General features: G+C 39.0%; 1 protein-coding gene across 1 annotated transcript in view; it reads right to left on the reverse strand.

Annotated features, from left to right (window-relative positions):
• Window positions 1–16,119, reverse strand: part of DISC1 (DISC1 scaffold protein) — a 2,387,713-nt gene that overhangs the window by 1,207,737 nt on the left and 1,163,857 nt on the right. The window contains exons 7-8 of the mRNA XM_044077020.1: window positions 11,366–11,420; window positions 5,800–5,902 (exon numbers count right to left, since the gene is read on the reverse strand). Of these exons, the coding sequence (XP_043932955.1) occupies window positions 5,800–5,902; window positions 11,366–11,420 (158 nt within the window). The remainder of the gene's footprint in view (window positions 1–5,799; window positions 5,903–11,365; window positions 11,421–16,119) is intronic.

Genomic DNA, 16,119 nt, shown 5'->3' on the forward strand with positions numbered 1-16,119 from the left:
AAAGCGCAAAACCGACAGCAAGGTACGTCATGGTCAGGGCCTAAGCAAGGAATACAGTATGAATGAAAATCTTTATGAGGCATTTGCTTTCCACAAGTAATGCAATTATTAACTTTTACTGACATCGGTAAGGAGCAAGAAAAAGTTTCCCCAATGGGGTACTTAGCTTTAGTTGAAGACTTCGGTTTTGAAACTCAAAAATGAAAATTTCAGGAGTCGGCTGACCAGCATTTGCAAACTGCTTCTGCTTCGGGCACTGCACGGCAAGAGAGACTGGTGTAATGGCATTGGCTGCATTGTTTTATACCCCTGAAGACCTGCTGTCATGGAAGAGGGGACAGCAACTAACGCAGGACCCAAGACTTTGTTAATCATGCCGACTGAGGGCTACAGATAACCCAAATGTAATGACTGCAACAGTGAAACACGAAGAACATCCAGCAAGCAAGAGAGAGGATGCAGACAGCGTAAGGATTTGAATGAATAGGACATGTGAAACATTTGTGTGATGAACTAAGATCATACATCATTACGTCAGAAGGGATGGAATTAAGGTAGAATCAGAAACATTTACTACTGGTGTCTGAGCCGGTGTTACAGCTTCTTGGCTGTAATAGAGACAGACTCTAATTCTCAGAGTGATTTGTCCAATGTTCCTGTTCCAGAGAACATTTCATCTTCTGTTCCTGCTCCTGAAAAGAACAGTCCCTAGTGACTGTCTCTGTTGCTCAACCCAGCTCTAATTATTACATTACAAGGTCAAGTTGTATCTCAAGACCTTATCCCAAATACATGGCAACGTGTACATGATTGCTCTTGTTTGTATATATCTGTATAATTTGATTGTTCTTGTTTGTATATATCTGTATAATTTGATTGTTCTTGTTTGTATATATCTGTATAATTTGATTGTTCTTGTTTGTATATATCTGTATAATTTGATTGTTCTTGTTTGTATATATCTGTATAATTTGATTGTTCTTGTTTGTATATATCTGTATAATTTGATTGTTTTTGTTTGTATATATCTGTATAATTTGATTGTTCTTGTTTGTATATATCTGTATAATTTGATTGTTCTTGTTTGTATATATCTGTATAATTTGATTGTTCTTGTTTGTATATATCTGTATAATTTGATTGTTCTTGTTTGTATATATCTGTATAATTTGATTGTTCTTGTTTGTATATATCTGTATAAGTTGCATGCTTATCCAAATGTCGTTTTCACTGCAGGACAGAATAGTCAAAGAGGAAGGATGTAGATCAGGAGTGTGTGTTGTGTCATTAAGAACCATTCCAGTCCATGGGCACATGCATATAAGTACTGAGCACGTGCAAGCAAGAGTGCCATTTTTAATGAGCAGCCAGAGTGAAATCATGTATGCGTGCATCAGTCAGTCAGTTTGTTCAGTTTTAATCTTCTAGTCATCCATCCTGATGTGTTTGTGTGCACTAAACTACTTAAACAAATACCCAAGCCTCATCATCTTATAAGAATACACAAGACAAGCAACAGTCCCTCTCTGAAGTCAATACTTTTACCTCAAGCTGGTGGCCCTATTACCAAGCAGCAAAATAAAGTATATTTATCACAACTGCAAGTTTAAATAGGGAAAAACCCTTACTTCTCAAACTGACAGGTGCATCTCCAGCTTTTAGAAATGCCAAGGTGGCCATCTGCTTGATATGGACTTGAAACTCGGGGCAGATGCTGTATTGAGACAAAATACCTTTTGACTGTAGCTATCAGCTGAGTGTCTGCGAGAGACAGAACTAGTACAGTAGGTGAGGAGCTGAGGTAGCTCAAGCCATCTCAGGTGCCTGAGAAAAATATAGTGATGTGTGGAGTATCACTTATTGAAAGCAAATTTGGCTATTTTATTACAGCATTGCTCTTGTTTAGTTGTCAGGGTGAACTGGAGGTCGGTGAAAATAGGAGAGGCTAAATGAAGTACAGGCAGCAGGTAAGTGGATACTAATGCTATCCAGGTGCTTTCAGTCAGATATTGTTAGGCTGTGTACAGGAGTCCTAACTTCCGATGTGGTTTTTTTTTTTTTGATTGCTTGTTGGATGTGAGGATTGAATGTCATGGTGTCATCTACTATAACCCCCCCCCAAGTAATTTAGTATTGGAGACACTTCAATATTTGCGTTATTTGTAGAGGTGATTTGAAAGTTAGCTTTGCATTTGAAATGAGGCTTAGGAATGAAAAGGAGAGGGTTTTGTCTTTTTTGGATTTAGTATTACCTCTGATTTTGCTAGCCAGCTTTCTATGGAGGAAAATGAATCTTGTGTTACCTATTGGAGGAGAATGGAAATTTATGCAGTGCAGATAAGACTTGCATCACTGGCGTGCTGCACTAATTTGGCATGTTTCGAGGCAGTATGTAAATTACTTATAAATAAATTAAAAAGAGTGGTTCCAGTGTGGAACTTTGGGGAACACAGGCAGAGACTGGTAAAAAGATCAAGATGCCATATTGCCATTTAACAGCTTGAGATCTGTCGGGCAGGTAGCTGAGGAACCAGTACAGACTGGAGTAGGACAGATCAAGACAGTCTAGCTAATGGAGCAGTTTATTATGAGAGACAGTGTCATAGGCTTTACATAGGTCCAAGAAGAGGGCAGATAAAATATTGCCTGTAGTGTGGCTATGATTGATACTGTTAGAGAACTCTGTTAGTAGGGTAATGGCACTTTGCTTTGGTCTAAACCCATGCTGAGTGGAGAAGATATTGGCACAAATCTAGTGTATATGTGTGTATGTATGTATTCACTTCAGAAGCTCGAAATACTGAAATATCGAATTTCAGTATCTCGAGCCCAAGAAGTCGAATCCTGAGAACAGCAAAAGTTCAGAAACGTGAAATTCAAAATCTTGAATACTGGAGGTTTTGAAATTCGCGCTTCTAAACTTTCGCTGTGGTTATGTATTCAGGTAAGTGTGTGTGTGTGTTAAGGGTTTTGAGTAGGGGCTGTGGTGTGTGTCAGTTTGTTTTCTTGCTGTGATGTGTGTGTGTGAGGAGAATGTAGCTTGTGTGGTGGTGTTTTGTGTGTGTTTGTATGTAGTGCAACCTTGGAGTGAGAATATTTATGTAGGGGTTGTGGAAGACGCAGCCCCCCCACATGCGGGGTGCAGGGGTGCTTGCCCACCTGCTTTCATGTAGTAGACAGGTTATGTGTGTGTGGGGGGAGAATGCTGTGTGTGCGTGTGTGTGTGTGTGTGTGTGTGTGTGTGTGTGTGTGTGTGTGTGTGTGTGTGTGTGTGTGTGTGTGCAGTAGTACCGTGAAATTCAAAATTTCCGTTGTGCGAGATTTTGAATTTTGCGGTTTTGAGTTTTCGTGGTTTTGTGGATTCGACGTCTTGGGCTTGAGATACTGAAATTCGATATTTCAGTATTTCGAGCTTCTGAATTCAATCTGTATGTATATAGATATGTGCGTTTATGTACATGTATCATACACATGCATACATATGTATACAAACACACACACATACACACATCTATAGACACACATATATTCTTTTTTCAGTATTCCATAGCTACAGCTTCACACATAACTTTGAAAACTGTAGTGACTGTGTGGGAATTTTTAGGGTTAGTATCAGGATTCTGGTAGGGCTAGATAGTCTGGCGAGCTTGGGCTCTGGAAGGAGAAAAAGAATAGAAAACAGCTGGCTCACCTGCTTAATGGGTGTGTGTTTGTGTGTAAAACTTTGCTGATGCAAGGTCACTGTCAGTGCAGCCCAGGAAGCCAGTGAGCCCAGGTACAACACTATGTATATAAGACAGAATTTAATGGGGATCAGTCATTATTAGCATCCATATAGGACCACATTCCTGCCTTTAAAGTATGATGCTTTGTATATCATGGAACTAAGGGGTTAGATCTGCCATGTCAATCATCGAACTAAGGGGTTAGATCTGCCATGTCAATCATTAATAAAACAATCTACACCACCACTTGGATTGCTTATGCTTATCCACCTCAGCCAGTAAGCAAAAGGATTGTTCTCCTTATGGGAGATGCAGCTCCACTAGGGTACATAGAAAACAAAAGATGTGGTATGGGTATCTTGTTGTTGATGGTAAAAGACCAGGCTAGGGGATGCTGAGTTCAAAAGGTATTGATGTGACAGTTATTATAACTGAGTTTCAATGGTGAAGACTAATTCCAAGAATTTCAGCTGGCTTAAGTTTATTTAGATCACATGTAGTAGGTACACCTGCATTACATTCCTCTGACATGACATGCAATACTGAACTATTCTTCAGCAGAGCTTCTGAAGGAAGCAACACACTTTTCACTTCTGTTGTCATACAGAAACATAAAACTTGACACAACACACTGGCACAATATTGCCTGCAAAGGCACATCTCTCTCTCTCTCTCTCTCTCTCTCTGACTGGTATTGGACAAGGATTATGATTTATTCAAAAACAGTTTCTTAATGTAGGTAGCATAATGGGGCAATGGCTAGCATTACATCTCACAGAGCTTAGGTTTCCAGTTCAGTTTTTAGCCAAGATGCATTCTATGCAGAGTCTTCCCGGTGTATGAGTGACTTTTACTGGATACTCCCATTTCATCCCACAACCCAAAGATATGTTGTAGTTAAATTAGAAATACTCTAAATTATTAACAGGTGTGCATAGTGTGTGTGTGTGTGTGTGTGTGTGTGTGTGTGTGTGTGTGTGTGTGTGTGTGTGTGTGTGTGTGTGTGTGTGTGTGTGTGTGTGTCCTTCAAAGAGCTGCCAGCCAATCCAGATTAGTTTCACTATCTTATGACCATTGAATGCTAAAACAAGCTCTGGCTTCAGTGACTCTGAATTATATCAAGTCAGTAATTGGACAACAAATGAATAAAAGAACTTGTTAAGGTTCTGCACCATGAGGATTAAAATCAAGAATGCCAATGCACTCGCTGTGTGCCATGATTGCAACTAAAATAGAGTGCTTGTTTAACAGTAATACCAAACCCACAGTCTGGTTCCATGGCACAGACTGCAACTCATACGACAAGGGTTTGGTCAGCAGCCCCAACACTTGAGGAGTCAAGCAAGGAGAGAGAGAAGTGAAGAGGCCTTGCCTGCCACCTGTCCCCATGAGAGGAATGGGTGCTAAGTACTTATTCAGCATACTAGGTGGTTATGATTTGTGTGGTGCAGACTGGAAAGCCATCGTCCATGCTTGAGGACAGGGGTTAGGGCTCCTAGATAGCAATGCCCATGTGGAACTGAATGTTGACCAGTGAGGTAAACCCACTGCATGCTCCCTTCTGTCATGCAAAGTGAGCATGTGCAGAGAATGTAAGGCCAATGGAAAAATGAAAATCTCCCCTTATAACATCCCATGAATGACGGCCTTTCTCAGCTGACCATTACACAGTAATAATGAATTAATGGGCTAGTTGGTTGGGAGGGGGCTGATAACTGGCAGGCTATGCAGGCAAAAAACTGCCAAAAAACAAACTTTCACACATAAGATTCACACTATGCTGGCTATACATCATATCTTCTAAACATTGTATCTTTGCAGTCTGCATTCATCTGCCAGATTTAGTTACTGAAGTCATTCATCTTTAATATTCAGTGTGCTTGTACCAGATAATGAAATGTAGTCTGATCCACATAACATTTGTGCAATTAAGTACGTCATTGGCTGTAACTGTATTTGTCAAATACTGCTGTACTTTTTCTAATGTTTATGTGGCTGTCAACATATATAAAACATTCTCCGAAGAACACACAATATTCTATTTTTCAGAAATACTTAACTGAAGGGCTTTTACCTGATATCGCTAACATTTTAGCTTCAATAAGAGCAGGTATCTGTGTCTCAATATCGCTGATTTTCTTCCTTATGGTGCTGCATAGTCGTTGACTTGTACAAACCTAGATGGAGGTAGACAGCTACAATAAATAATTAATTTGAATAAAAATGGGAGGCAATTTCATAAGTGGCTTGACATTCTCTTTGGTTGACAAATGTGACACAGCGGAATGCAGGTATGACAGAAGTGATGTGCGATATTTATGTACGACATCACAGAACCTGATGCCTCATCTTATTATCTATTCCATTAAGAAAAGAAATGGAGAACAATAAAGGTATTATATATGATCTGTTTCATTAGGCCAGACCATGTCACATTCCTTCAGCTAAACTGAAAATGACAGTTTTTAATAGCAATATGCAGTGTGGCAGTGATTCACAGTGCATTTTTATTTCAACCTTCTACACTTGGGTATGACAAACAGCTTGCAATATAGAAACAAGTGTGCAATGGTATTGTTATAAATGACTTTACAGCTAATACTGGCTGACCTCTTCCATGTCCAGTCTAATCCTTTTCCTTGACAGGTTGTTTGATGGCCTCTCATCTGTTATTCACCAGCACTTTGACACATTTATAAAATGTGGTCACTTTGAGTATTTATTAACACCTCACAGGAAACATTGCAATTAGTTATAATTCAGCTACATAATATGTATATTTTGTATATTTACTGTTCCAGTAAAGATTTAATCATTTATGAACATAGAATATTTCCATTAGGACTCCCTTTGAGTTTATCCGCTCAACAACTTAACCCCCCCCCCCTTAGCTTGATGTCATAATTTACATGTGTTACATCACAGTACAATACCTCGGAAATATCTGTTGGGAGGACTTTCAGCAGGAAGAAGGAATTAAGTTCACGCAAACTCATAACGAGCATGGATTTTGTTTTGATGCACATCTTGGGAAATACGTAACAAGTAACACAAATACAGCACTTAACTCATCACACAAGACAAACTACATCTACATCTACCTGTGACCTTTTGGTGAAGTTATTTTGATGGTGTCAGCTGTTCTTCAAAGTGTAGAAGCAGAGGAGAATGTACAATGCATTGTGCAAAGCAAATGTGTGCATACAGTAAAATTATGTGGTTAGGCTGGCTCCATTTGTCTCAATATTAGTTCCCCAGGCAAGTATATTTTTTAAGGTTGGTGAGGAAGCAACTGTTTTACTGGAGATGATTAAATATCCTGGGGTCTAATTCATGAGTATAGGTAAGGGCAGTATGAGACTGGCAAGTGGAGTGGGTCAGTGGCTGCAGTCCTCTGGGAGATGAACCTATATATGGTGGTGAAGTGGAAGCTGAGTTCTGGGATGAAGCTCTCAGTTTATAGGTTATTAAAATCGCCTCTGGTCACATGATGTGTTAGTATCCTAATGAATAAGCTCATGGGTACAAATGGTAGAATATGGAACTCATTAAAAATCCAACTACAAAAACAAGGCTATGAAAAAGCAACTCTTACATGGGAATTTACACTACTTCACACTCCCCCCCCCCCAGGAATATCCCATAGTCAAGTGGCCATACATATCACATTATTCCTATTAATGAATCTATATATAGCATTCAAATGGGGGGACAGACTGAATATCAGTTGGGCCAAATTCAAAAAGATGGCAATCAAACACATGCTAGCTCATAAACAGGTAACTGATGTGAAAAATAACAGTGTTAAGAAACTAAAAACATGGGAACAGATTTTTAACATACTGCTAGCTTAATCCACCCACATTATCATAAAGACACAGGCACTTTATCATACATACGGATATGTTGTTGTGTCTTTCGGCTTATCCCGGTTAGGGGTCACCACAGCGGAACTCCGCTAATGTTTGGTAGTGGAATTTTACGTGCCGAGTTACCAGCCCTGACGCACAACCTTCAACGAAGGCACGCCCATTCACGCATGCCTCCACACAGAAGACGCTCTAGCTGAGAATTGAATGGGACAACGTCTTGCTGTGAGGCGACAACACTACCGCAGCACCACTACCACGAATATGTAATGACAAGATTTCAACACAACAGGGTAAGCTAGCTAATTGAATGTAATATAATATTTTATGGCACTTACGTACAGCTGTAAATGTGATTGTTTCATGTTGGTGTATAGGTACTGTTCACCAATAATTCTTTACTCAGTAAATTAGTACATTGCTGTTGTTGATCTGTCTGTTTTTCTGTACGTTGGAAAAATCAAAATAAAAAGTTTTTGGAAAAAAAGAAATACGATTCCTTTACCAATTTGCTGGGCTTGCTCTTCATAAATGGGTGGTAAATTTAATGATGCAGGACAGCCTTGGAATAGAGTCACTCCTCCAGATTAGAAGATGCCAACAACGCTTCTCAGGCATCTTTAATTTAATTTATTTATTTATTTGCACTAGTTTGCAAGGACGGTCAGACCAGGCCATGCAAGACCCCTTTTCAGCAGAGGCCTGAGGAGTAATAAAAACACACAATGACATTGCCGAAAACAGTAATAATTATACACTGCATTCAGAAAAAGGTTTTATAATCATAATACATATTCAGGTTATTAGGAAATATCATATGTATAGCATATACAATGTTTTTAGAGTTACAGAGAGATGCAGACCAGCTGAGAGATGCCAATGCAGTATAGACGTAGTTAGGTATAGAGATCAGCTTACAGTAATGCATTAAGTGTAGACTTTGGTGATACAAAGGTAGAACAGCTACAAGGAAGAGCTGCAGAAAGGATGGAGGGTGAGTGTAAGATAAGAGGTGAAGGCATACAAGGGAATGTACATGATGTAGTGGAGGAGAGTGTATAATAGGGCAGAAGAAGAGAAAGATGAAATGTAATATGTGAGAAAGTTGTGGGGGGGTGAGAAGATGAAGGTGTGAGAGATGATATTGAAATTGGAGAGAAGGGTTTCACTTTGTTTGGGTGTTAGAAGATGTCTATGTAAGGGAGGAAGTATAGCTAAGGAGTATGAGGTGAAAGCAGAGGAGTATTGGGAGGGGCATTTAGAGTAATAAAACAGTAAAATTGTAATTACTGTATGAAGGAGAGATTTTTATACAAAATGCACAAATAACTAAATGTACACCAGTCAGTAGTGCATTATTGTCTGAAACTGCAAGACATTTTACACAAATATGTACAAGTAAGTAAATGCTTATTAATCAGCAAGAGTATTTAGGGGTGAGTGTCAACAGAGTATTTAGGGGTGCGTACATGCAAGACTGATGCACTGACTTTTGGGAGTGCAGATGAGAGAGGAGAGGGAGACAGAAAAGAGGTCAATGAATTGGCAAGGTATTGTGGGACAGGTACAGAGCCAGGAATTTGGGAGATTACTTCAGAAGTTGCTCTTGAAAGCAATGAGGCTTTCAACCTGTCTTGGTGCAGAAGGACTATGGTTTCAGTATCTAGTAAGTGAGGAAGAATATAGAGCATTCCCACTGGCAATGTGAGCCTTATGTTGGAGCACCAAGTGTTTTTGTATTGGGATTGTAGACTCTAGAGAGGGAGTACCACTTGAATATGGATGCCAGCAATGGACAATTGTCCTGGCACCTTTGAACTGAGTGTATTTTAGATAGTTAGGTAACTCCATCCAATTGATTCTCTTAAGGGTAGTACAGTGGTGGGTTCTACTGGGAAGTGCAGCGCCAAGCGTTGAAATTTAATTGCAGCACTCTTTGAGCCTGTGCACTTGGGTGGATATTGGTGAATATGAGTACTACATATAATAAGTTTGATGACAGGATGAGGCTATGGATTTGCATCATTTACTGATTAAGTATCATCTGACTTTGTATAGTGCTCCTAGTTTTTGATGGGTTTTTGTTGTAACATTATGTGCAGATCAAATATTAGGCTGTAATCTTTAATCACCTCCAAAATATTTTGTGTTGGGAACTAGGGTAATGCTTTTTGAAGATAGCATTGTTAGATTAGTTGATGTTGGGGGTATTGTTTTTGGAAGGAAAAGCATTATTTTTTTTTTTGGATGGAGCAAGAATTCACGATCCTATAACCACTGATAAACAGTCATGAGTGTGTGAATGAAGCTCAGTCAGGAAGTCAGTTGAGCACATTACTGTAAGGGCATCTACATAATGGATCAGTGTAGCTGGCCCGTTTAAAGTCTGTAGCTTGTTGATGAAAACACTGAAGAGTAAAGGACCATGTATTGACGGGGGACAAAGGTAAGAAGAAGAAAAAACATTTGACGACCTGAGTGTGATTTGAAGGACAGATTTCAAGTTGTGATACTGTTTGGTTAGATGGAGATTAAGGTGAGCTAGGGCTTGTATCAGTTTATAGTGGGATACTGTGTCAAATGACTTTGCCATATCTAGGAAAGTTTCTGAGACTCACTTACATTATCATGGTGGTAGTTTATGGTTTCCAGAAAAGCCATTAAGGCTGCTGTTCTGCAGTGGGGTCAGAAGCCATGCTGGTCCAAAGTGAGGAGGTCCCAAAGCAGACATAAGAGAGATTATATCTCTAAGCTGACATGCAGTGTTTGGAGATCCTTCAGGATAAGCTGAAATATGTATCCAGGGAAATAGAAGGTTGATCCATTTTGCACAATCTGTTGTCTCTGTGACTCCCGTTAAAAAAGGCTGAAGTAAAGTGAAGCTGCTCTTTAAAGTCATCCATCTAATTCAATTACATTAAAATAATTTATTTAATTTACCAATAGTATTGTTAATATAAGCTCTTCTTAAAGTCATTCCATCATTTAATTTAATTACAGTAAAGCATACATTTAATTTTCAAATTATATGGTTTACATAAGTGTTTCTCTGTACATTAGAACATGACCATCGAAGCCTGTTCCATCCATCTAATTTAATTTTAGCAAAAACTGCATTTAACTTACAGATAATATGCTTTGCATAACTTTTTGTCTGGGCATTGGGACTTGATTAACTGCACCCATTCCATTAAGAAAGTTCAAAAAGGTAAATGGGGGCAAGCCTCTTGTGCCCACTAAACAAATAAACTTCTCCTAAGATTGCACCTCATAGTAAGTCTAAAATGTCTATAATCAAATCTGCTCAGCAGTATGGGTATAACAGTTCAGTTTTTTGTACAACACAGAAATACAACAGAAACAATTTCCAAAACATGTCAAGTCACACATTTTCCCAGTGTCTACAATGGCCATTTTCAAAGTGCTGTTGGAAAGCCAATATTTATCAATAACTCAGGCGCATCCATTACTGTGCTAGACATACACTGAGGAATGCACAACTTTCAGAAAAAAAAGTGAGTCAGGATATGGAGAAGCCATTCTAATGTTTCAGCCACTACTAATAAAAATGTTATATGATCCTGCACAGAATGGACTATATAAACTAAAATTATATCCCTCCCAATAAAACAAATAACTGACTACATTTTTGAAACTTCTTTCAGGACTCATCTAAAGAACTCTTTCTGAAGAATGTCAGGGTTCATTTTTGGTAAAGTCTAGTCCCTGTCCACAAATGTACATTACTTATTACTTTTAATATGTACTTACTTTGGCAGTAGATTCTTTAATGGCCATACTGAGAGAATATTGCTTTTCTTGAAGGCTGAAAAAGACAAAAGAACAATGACTTGCATTTTTGTTGTGGTCTGCTAAACATTTTTTAAATAAATATAAAAAGATTTCTGTATACAAAGGTCTACATCAGAGCACACTGAAAGGTCTTACACAGGTCAGCCATGTGTTATTCACTCTTAGAGAATGGACGACCTGTAGACTGCACCTGACTGGAGAATGAAAGTTCTCCAGCAGGGTATTAATCTACAGCTCGCCCATCTATCTTAATCTACTGATAATCCGAATTGAAAAATGAGTCCACTGCTTCATGGCGGCATATCAAGTTGCCGTGAATGTTGGAGTGAAAAAAACTAATGGCCACCATAATTTTGCACTCACTTTTGCTATTTAGTGAGTGTAAAAGAAAAAAGAATATGTGTGTGTATGTGTTGACGTCTGTGTGTGAGAGAGTTTGATCAAGCTATTATTTTACCCTCAATAAGTAGCGCTTTCGCTGCTTAGCTAGTATAAAAAAAATAAATGAAACAGAAAAAAAGTATGTGCGTGTGTGTGTGTGTGTGTGTGTGTATGCGTGTTTGTGTGTGTGTGCTTGTTTCCGTCTGTGTGTGTGAGTGAATGCATGCATAAAAGCATAAAAGCAGAAAAAGCAGAAAAAACTGTGTGTATGTGTGTGTGTGTGAGACAGAGAGAAAGAAACATAGTGAAGAGTGAGAGTGATCAAGCAATCCTTGGCAGCAGCAGCATGAGTTAAGAGGTTTGCGTACCTCTTGACATCTTAGCTCAAAATAACTGGATAAGCCTAAAATAAATGGGGGACAAAGGCTCAAAATAGGAATACATTTTGAATGCTGCTGTTACACATTGTTACTTGAATATGCATTTTCTGAGGGAGAAATGTGTGTGTGTGTGTGTGTGTGTGTGTGTGTGTGTGTGTGTGTGTGTGTGTGTGTGTGTGTGAATAAGCGAGTGAGATCACACTACACTGGGCAAAAGGGCAAAGTTCACCCTGGTGGCCAAGTGGTTCATTTCCCTATGAAAAAGTGTGATGATTCGTAGCTTCAGTGATTAGAGGTTTAGGTGAAGTCATCTCGGCGATGAGAGAGTCGGGGTAGTGTAATTTCAGTTATACAAGGTTGACCCATATAGTCACACTATATTTAATATAAACACAAATACTTCACAACTGTCCACATTTTCGCAGAATGTCCAAATTTTTGAGTCATATGTTTGGCCTGTTCTTCATAAAATTTGTGGTTTTCTGGATTTTTGTGTCAAGTCAGTGAATTCACTAAATAATGATAGGCATTTGAGTTTCAGACTTCATATTCTTCAGAAATTGCATGCTAACACAAGACCTTTTATTCTGGCAACATTCTAAGTTTGTAAGAGCAATATTTAAAATTGTCCCTATATTTAGGGCTTTGTCGCCCATTATTTTCGGCTTTCTCCAGATCTTTTGTGCTGAGAGGTTAAGATGTATGCATACACATTACAGACAAATCCATACATTTGCTTTTGGTAAAGGAATACTGGTTCTTCACTTCCTGCTGGATCAAAAGCCTTAATCTAAATAATATCCTCCAATGCAAAGTTGCTTAGATTACTAGAAAGTTCCAAGTCATGAAGGAAATATAGTTTATGACAGAAGTATCAGTCTAAGACATTTAAGCTCTGTTAATGAATATAGCTGAAGCACTTTCAATTTTCAAAGCTCTGTTGCACTTTTACTGAAAAAAGAAATACAAATTTTGTAGTTTTCATATTCACATATCTGCTGCATCTTTAATGGAAAAAAACTTTTTTATTTTTTCACATTTCTCATCTTTGGTTCATGGCTTTTCACAAGTTCTAATCAGCATGTCACAGATATCCCAGCATATCACTCTAGCCTCCTTCTCCACAATGTAGACATCAAAATAACTCAGTTGTCATTTTGGACTTGTGTGCCCTTGACTGCTACATATGTCACTGACTGACTGACTAGACATTGGAATAGTTCTCTAGTCTCCCTAAATCAGATGAGTAAGACACTGCTTCAAAGACCATTAACACTATGCTACAGCTGTACTGGGCTTTACAAAAGCCAGCTGTATGTTTGTATTGTGAATGCAAAGGTTAGTCCTGTGGCCTCTTAATCCTGCTTATGCAGGGCTGCCTGACTCAGGCTGTCTACATTTCATGATAAAGTATACCAAATTTTTGAAGAATATGTGAATCTCCGGCTGGCTCCCCGATACACTACTATATCCAGATTGTTTTTTTTTTTTTTTTTTTTTTTTGCTGGCAATATCTTTACAATTATTTTTACACATCTTGTTGACTGGCTAGGTGTTTCCCTCAAGTTTTATCTATGTGTTGGAGATGTGACCAGGGAGTCATGGGTGATATGTGACACATCTTTTGTGATTGCCAGAGCTAATCTTAGTTCATGGCAACACCAAGTTGTTTTTCCTGGAGGTAGTGAAGGGGTACTATGCTTAGGTCAAGTTGGCAAGTCTGCTTTGAATATGGTTATGTTACTGGCCAAAAATGTATAAAAATAAAGTGGAAATTTCCGACTTCTCTGGTCATGGGGGTTCTGAGGGGTTTGTTGGTGGATTTGAAACAACTGGAGAATGCTGGCTCTAATCCAAATCTACAGATATAACACTGGCTAAATGGAGAGTATCAGAAGACTAGCTTACTGGCTCTTAAGGGCATAACTAGGGATATTTTAGCTTGGACTTGATCACATAGCTTGGAAATGTTCATCGTAAATATTTTTGCATGTTTTATAGTTTGTTATTTCCTGAATTATTATGGATCGAGATGTCTGTTTTACATCTTTGCATCCCACTTTGTCCGATCAACAGTTAATACAACAGAAGTGTATCTGCTTAAAAAAAGTATGCAAAGCTATTTTGGATGTCACTATCATGAATGATATTCTTTTTTGGGGTCCCCACCAAGGAAATTACTGAATCTCTCCTTAAGATGAACAGGGAAATACACAACCCTTAATCTTCCTCTACCAAGTCTGGCAACCCTATATGAGGAAGAACCCTTCCAAATATCAGTGTTTGCAAATGTTATGGGATTTTTTTTCTCCTAGGGTAGCACTGAGTTCCTCCAAGAGGATTTTTGTTAAGACAAGTACTGCAGCACACCTGACTACTTTTGCTATACATCAGTATATGACTAGTTATCTGGGCTCACCCAGCCTGATCAGTCATTATCTAAGACAAGTAGGCCAGGGGCATTACACAACAAGGGCACATCTTAGAGCTGTTCAAAAACTCCCAGCTCATTCTCTATTGTCAGACTAGATGCTAACTCATTTTCAGCACCACCCAGGCAAATGAGGGTTCACCATGGGCCCACTATAAGAACTTGAACCATAACCCACCAACAGTAAACTTGATGGGCTAAACTGATAGAAGCACACACCTGACAAAAATATTTTTGCAGAGTGGTAGACCCTCAGCCCCCACTTACTTGCTAACTCCATGGTTGGATAACTGAGGAGGAAAGGGACTATTTAGTAAGGGAGAAAACAACATGCACAACTGCTTTACTGCATTAGAACCAGTAAATGTAAAAATATTCTAGGACTTGCTATTCTGGGGAGTTAGGATTGGGGAGATAGCATTCATGAAGTTATCATTCACTGAATTTCAGTTCTCCATGTTTACAGAGATTCTTCCACGGATGAATGCTGGCAATGGTTTTAATAACAGTTTTTCCTCATGCCCAGGAGGTTAGGGATCATTCAGATTATGGATTTGAGCAACTTCCATCTTTGCATCAAATATGGGACATTTAACATGATCATCCTGTAAGCATTGAGCCTGCTGTTGCCACAGTGCTCTTCAGGGATGTCAACAGACATGAAAGGTAACTAACTGAATATCATAATTTGGGATCCTAACAAGGAGTTTCATTACTTTGCAATCAGTGAATAGCATCTGTAAAGCAAAATGATGCATTCTGGACCTTCTCAGCCTCACACCATTCAACAAAGGTTTAACCATATTGGCAGAGATATCACAGTACAACAATCTCTTGGTTTCCTTACCTAGATGATTGGTTGCTGGACTTCCCCCTCAAAACAGTCTTAGGGATCAAGTGGAGCAAGGACTTTACCATGACTACAGTCTTTATGGGTCACTATCTCTGAGGTTGCCCTCCGTATGTCTGTGCGGCACATTCCTTCACAAGGATGACTTTGGATCACATCCACAACATTATACTATTCTCCAAGTGCAGGATACAGGAGCTTAGGTCCACAATTTCATAAATGCAGTGGTCTAGGTGCCAGACCTGCAATGTTATGGCCTTCTAGCAGCTAGATTGCCATTATCTAGTTGTGATACAGTCACCTCAATAGAAAACAAATGAATACATGTTCCCATCACAAAAAAAAAAAAAGAAAAGAAAATTCACCTATCATAAAACTCAGCCAAAAAGTGTTTTTATGAGGGAAGGGCATAATCTGCTACACTCCCCAAAAAAAAAGGGGCTTCACCTCACACTCCCTTACGCTAACTCTGCAGGCACACAACCACCATGAAAGGGCAAACAGCCTAAAATACAAAACACATTCGCACGTGCTAGTTGAGCAAAGCAGTAACTGACCAAAAATGAAGGTGACTATTACAGCTGACATATGGAACTGTAGCAATATGTGTGTGTGTGTGTGTGTGTGTGTGTGTGTGTGTGTGTGTGTGTGTGTGTGTGTGTGTGTGTGT

The sequence above is a fragment of the Protopterus annectens genome, chromosome 1.part1 (genome assembly GCF_019279795.1).
Source record: "Protopterus annectens isolate FY-2018-M chromosome 1.part1, PAN1.0, whole genome shotgun sequence".
Classification (NCBI taxonomy): domain Eukaryota; kingdom Metazoa; phylum Chordata; order Ceratodontiformes; family Protopteridae; genus Protopterus; species Protopterus annectens.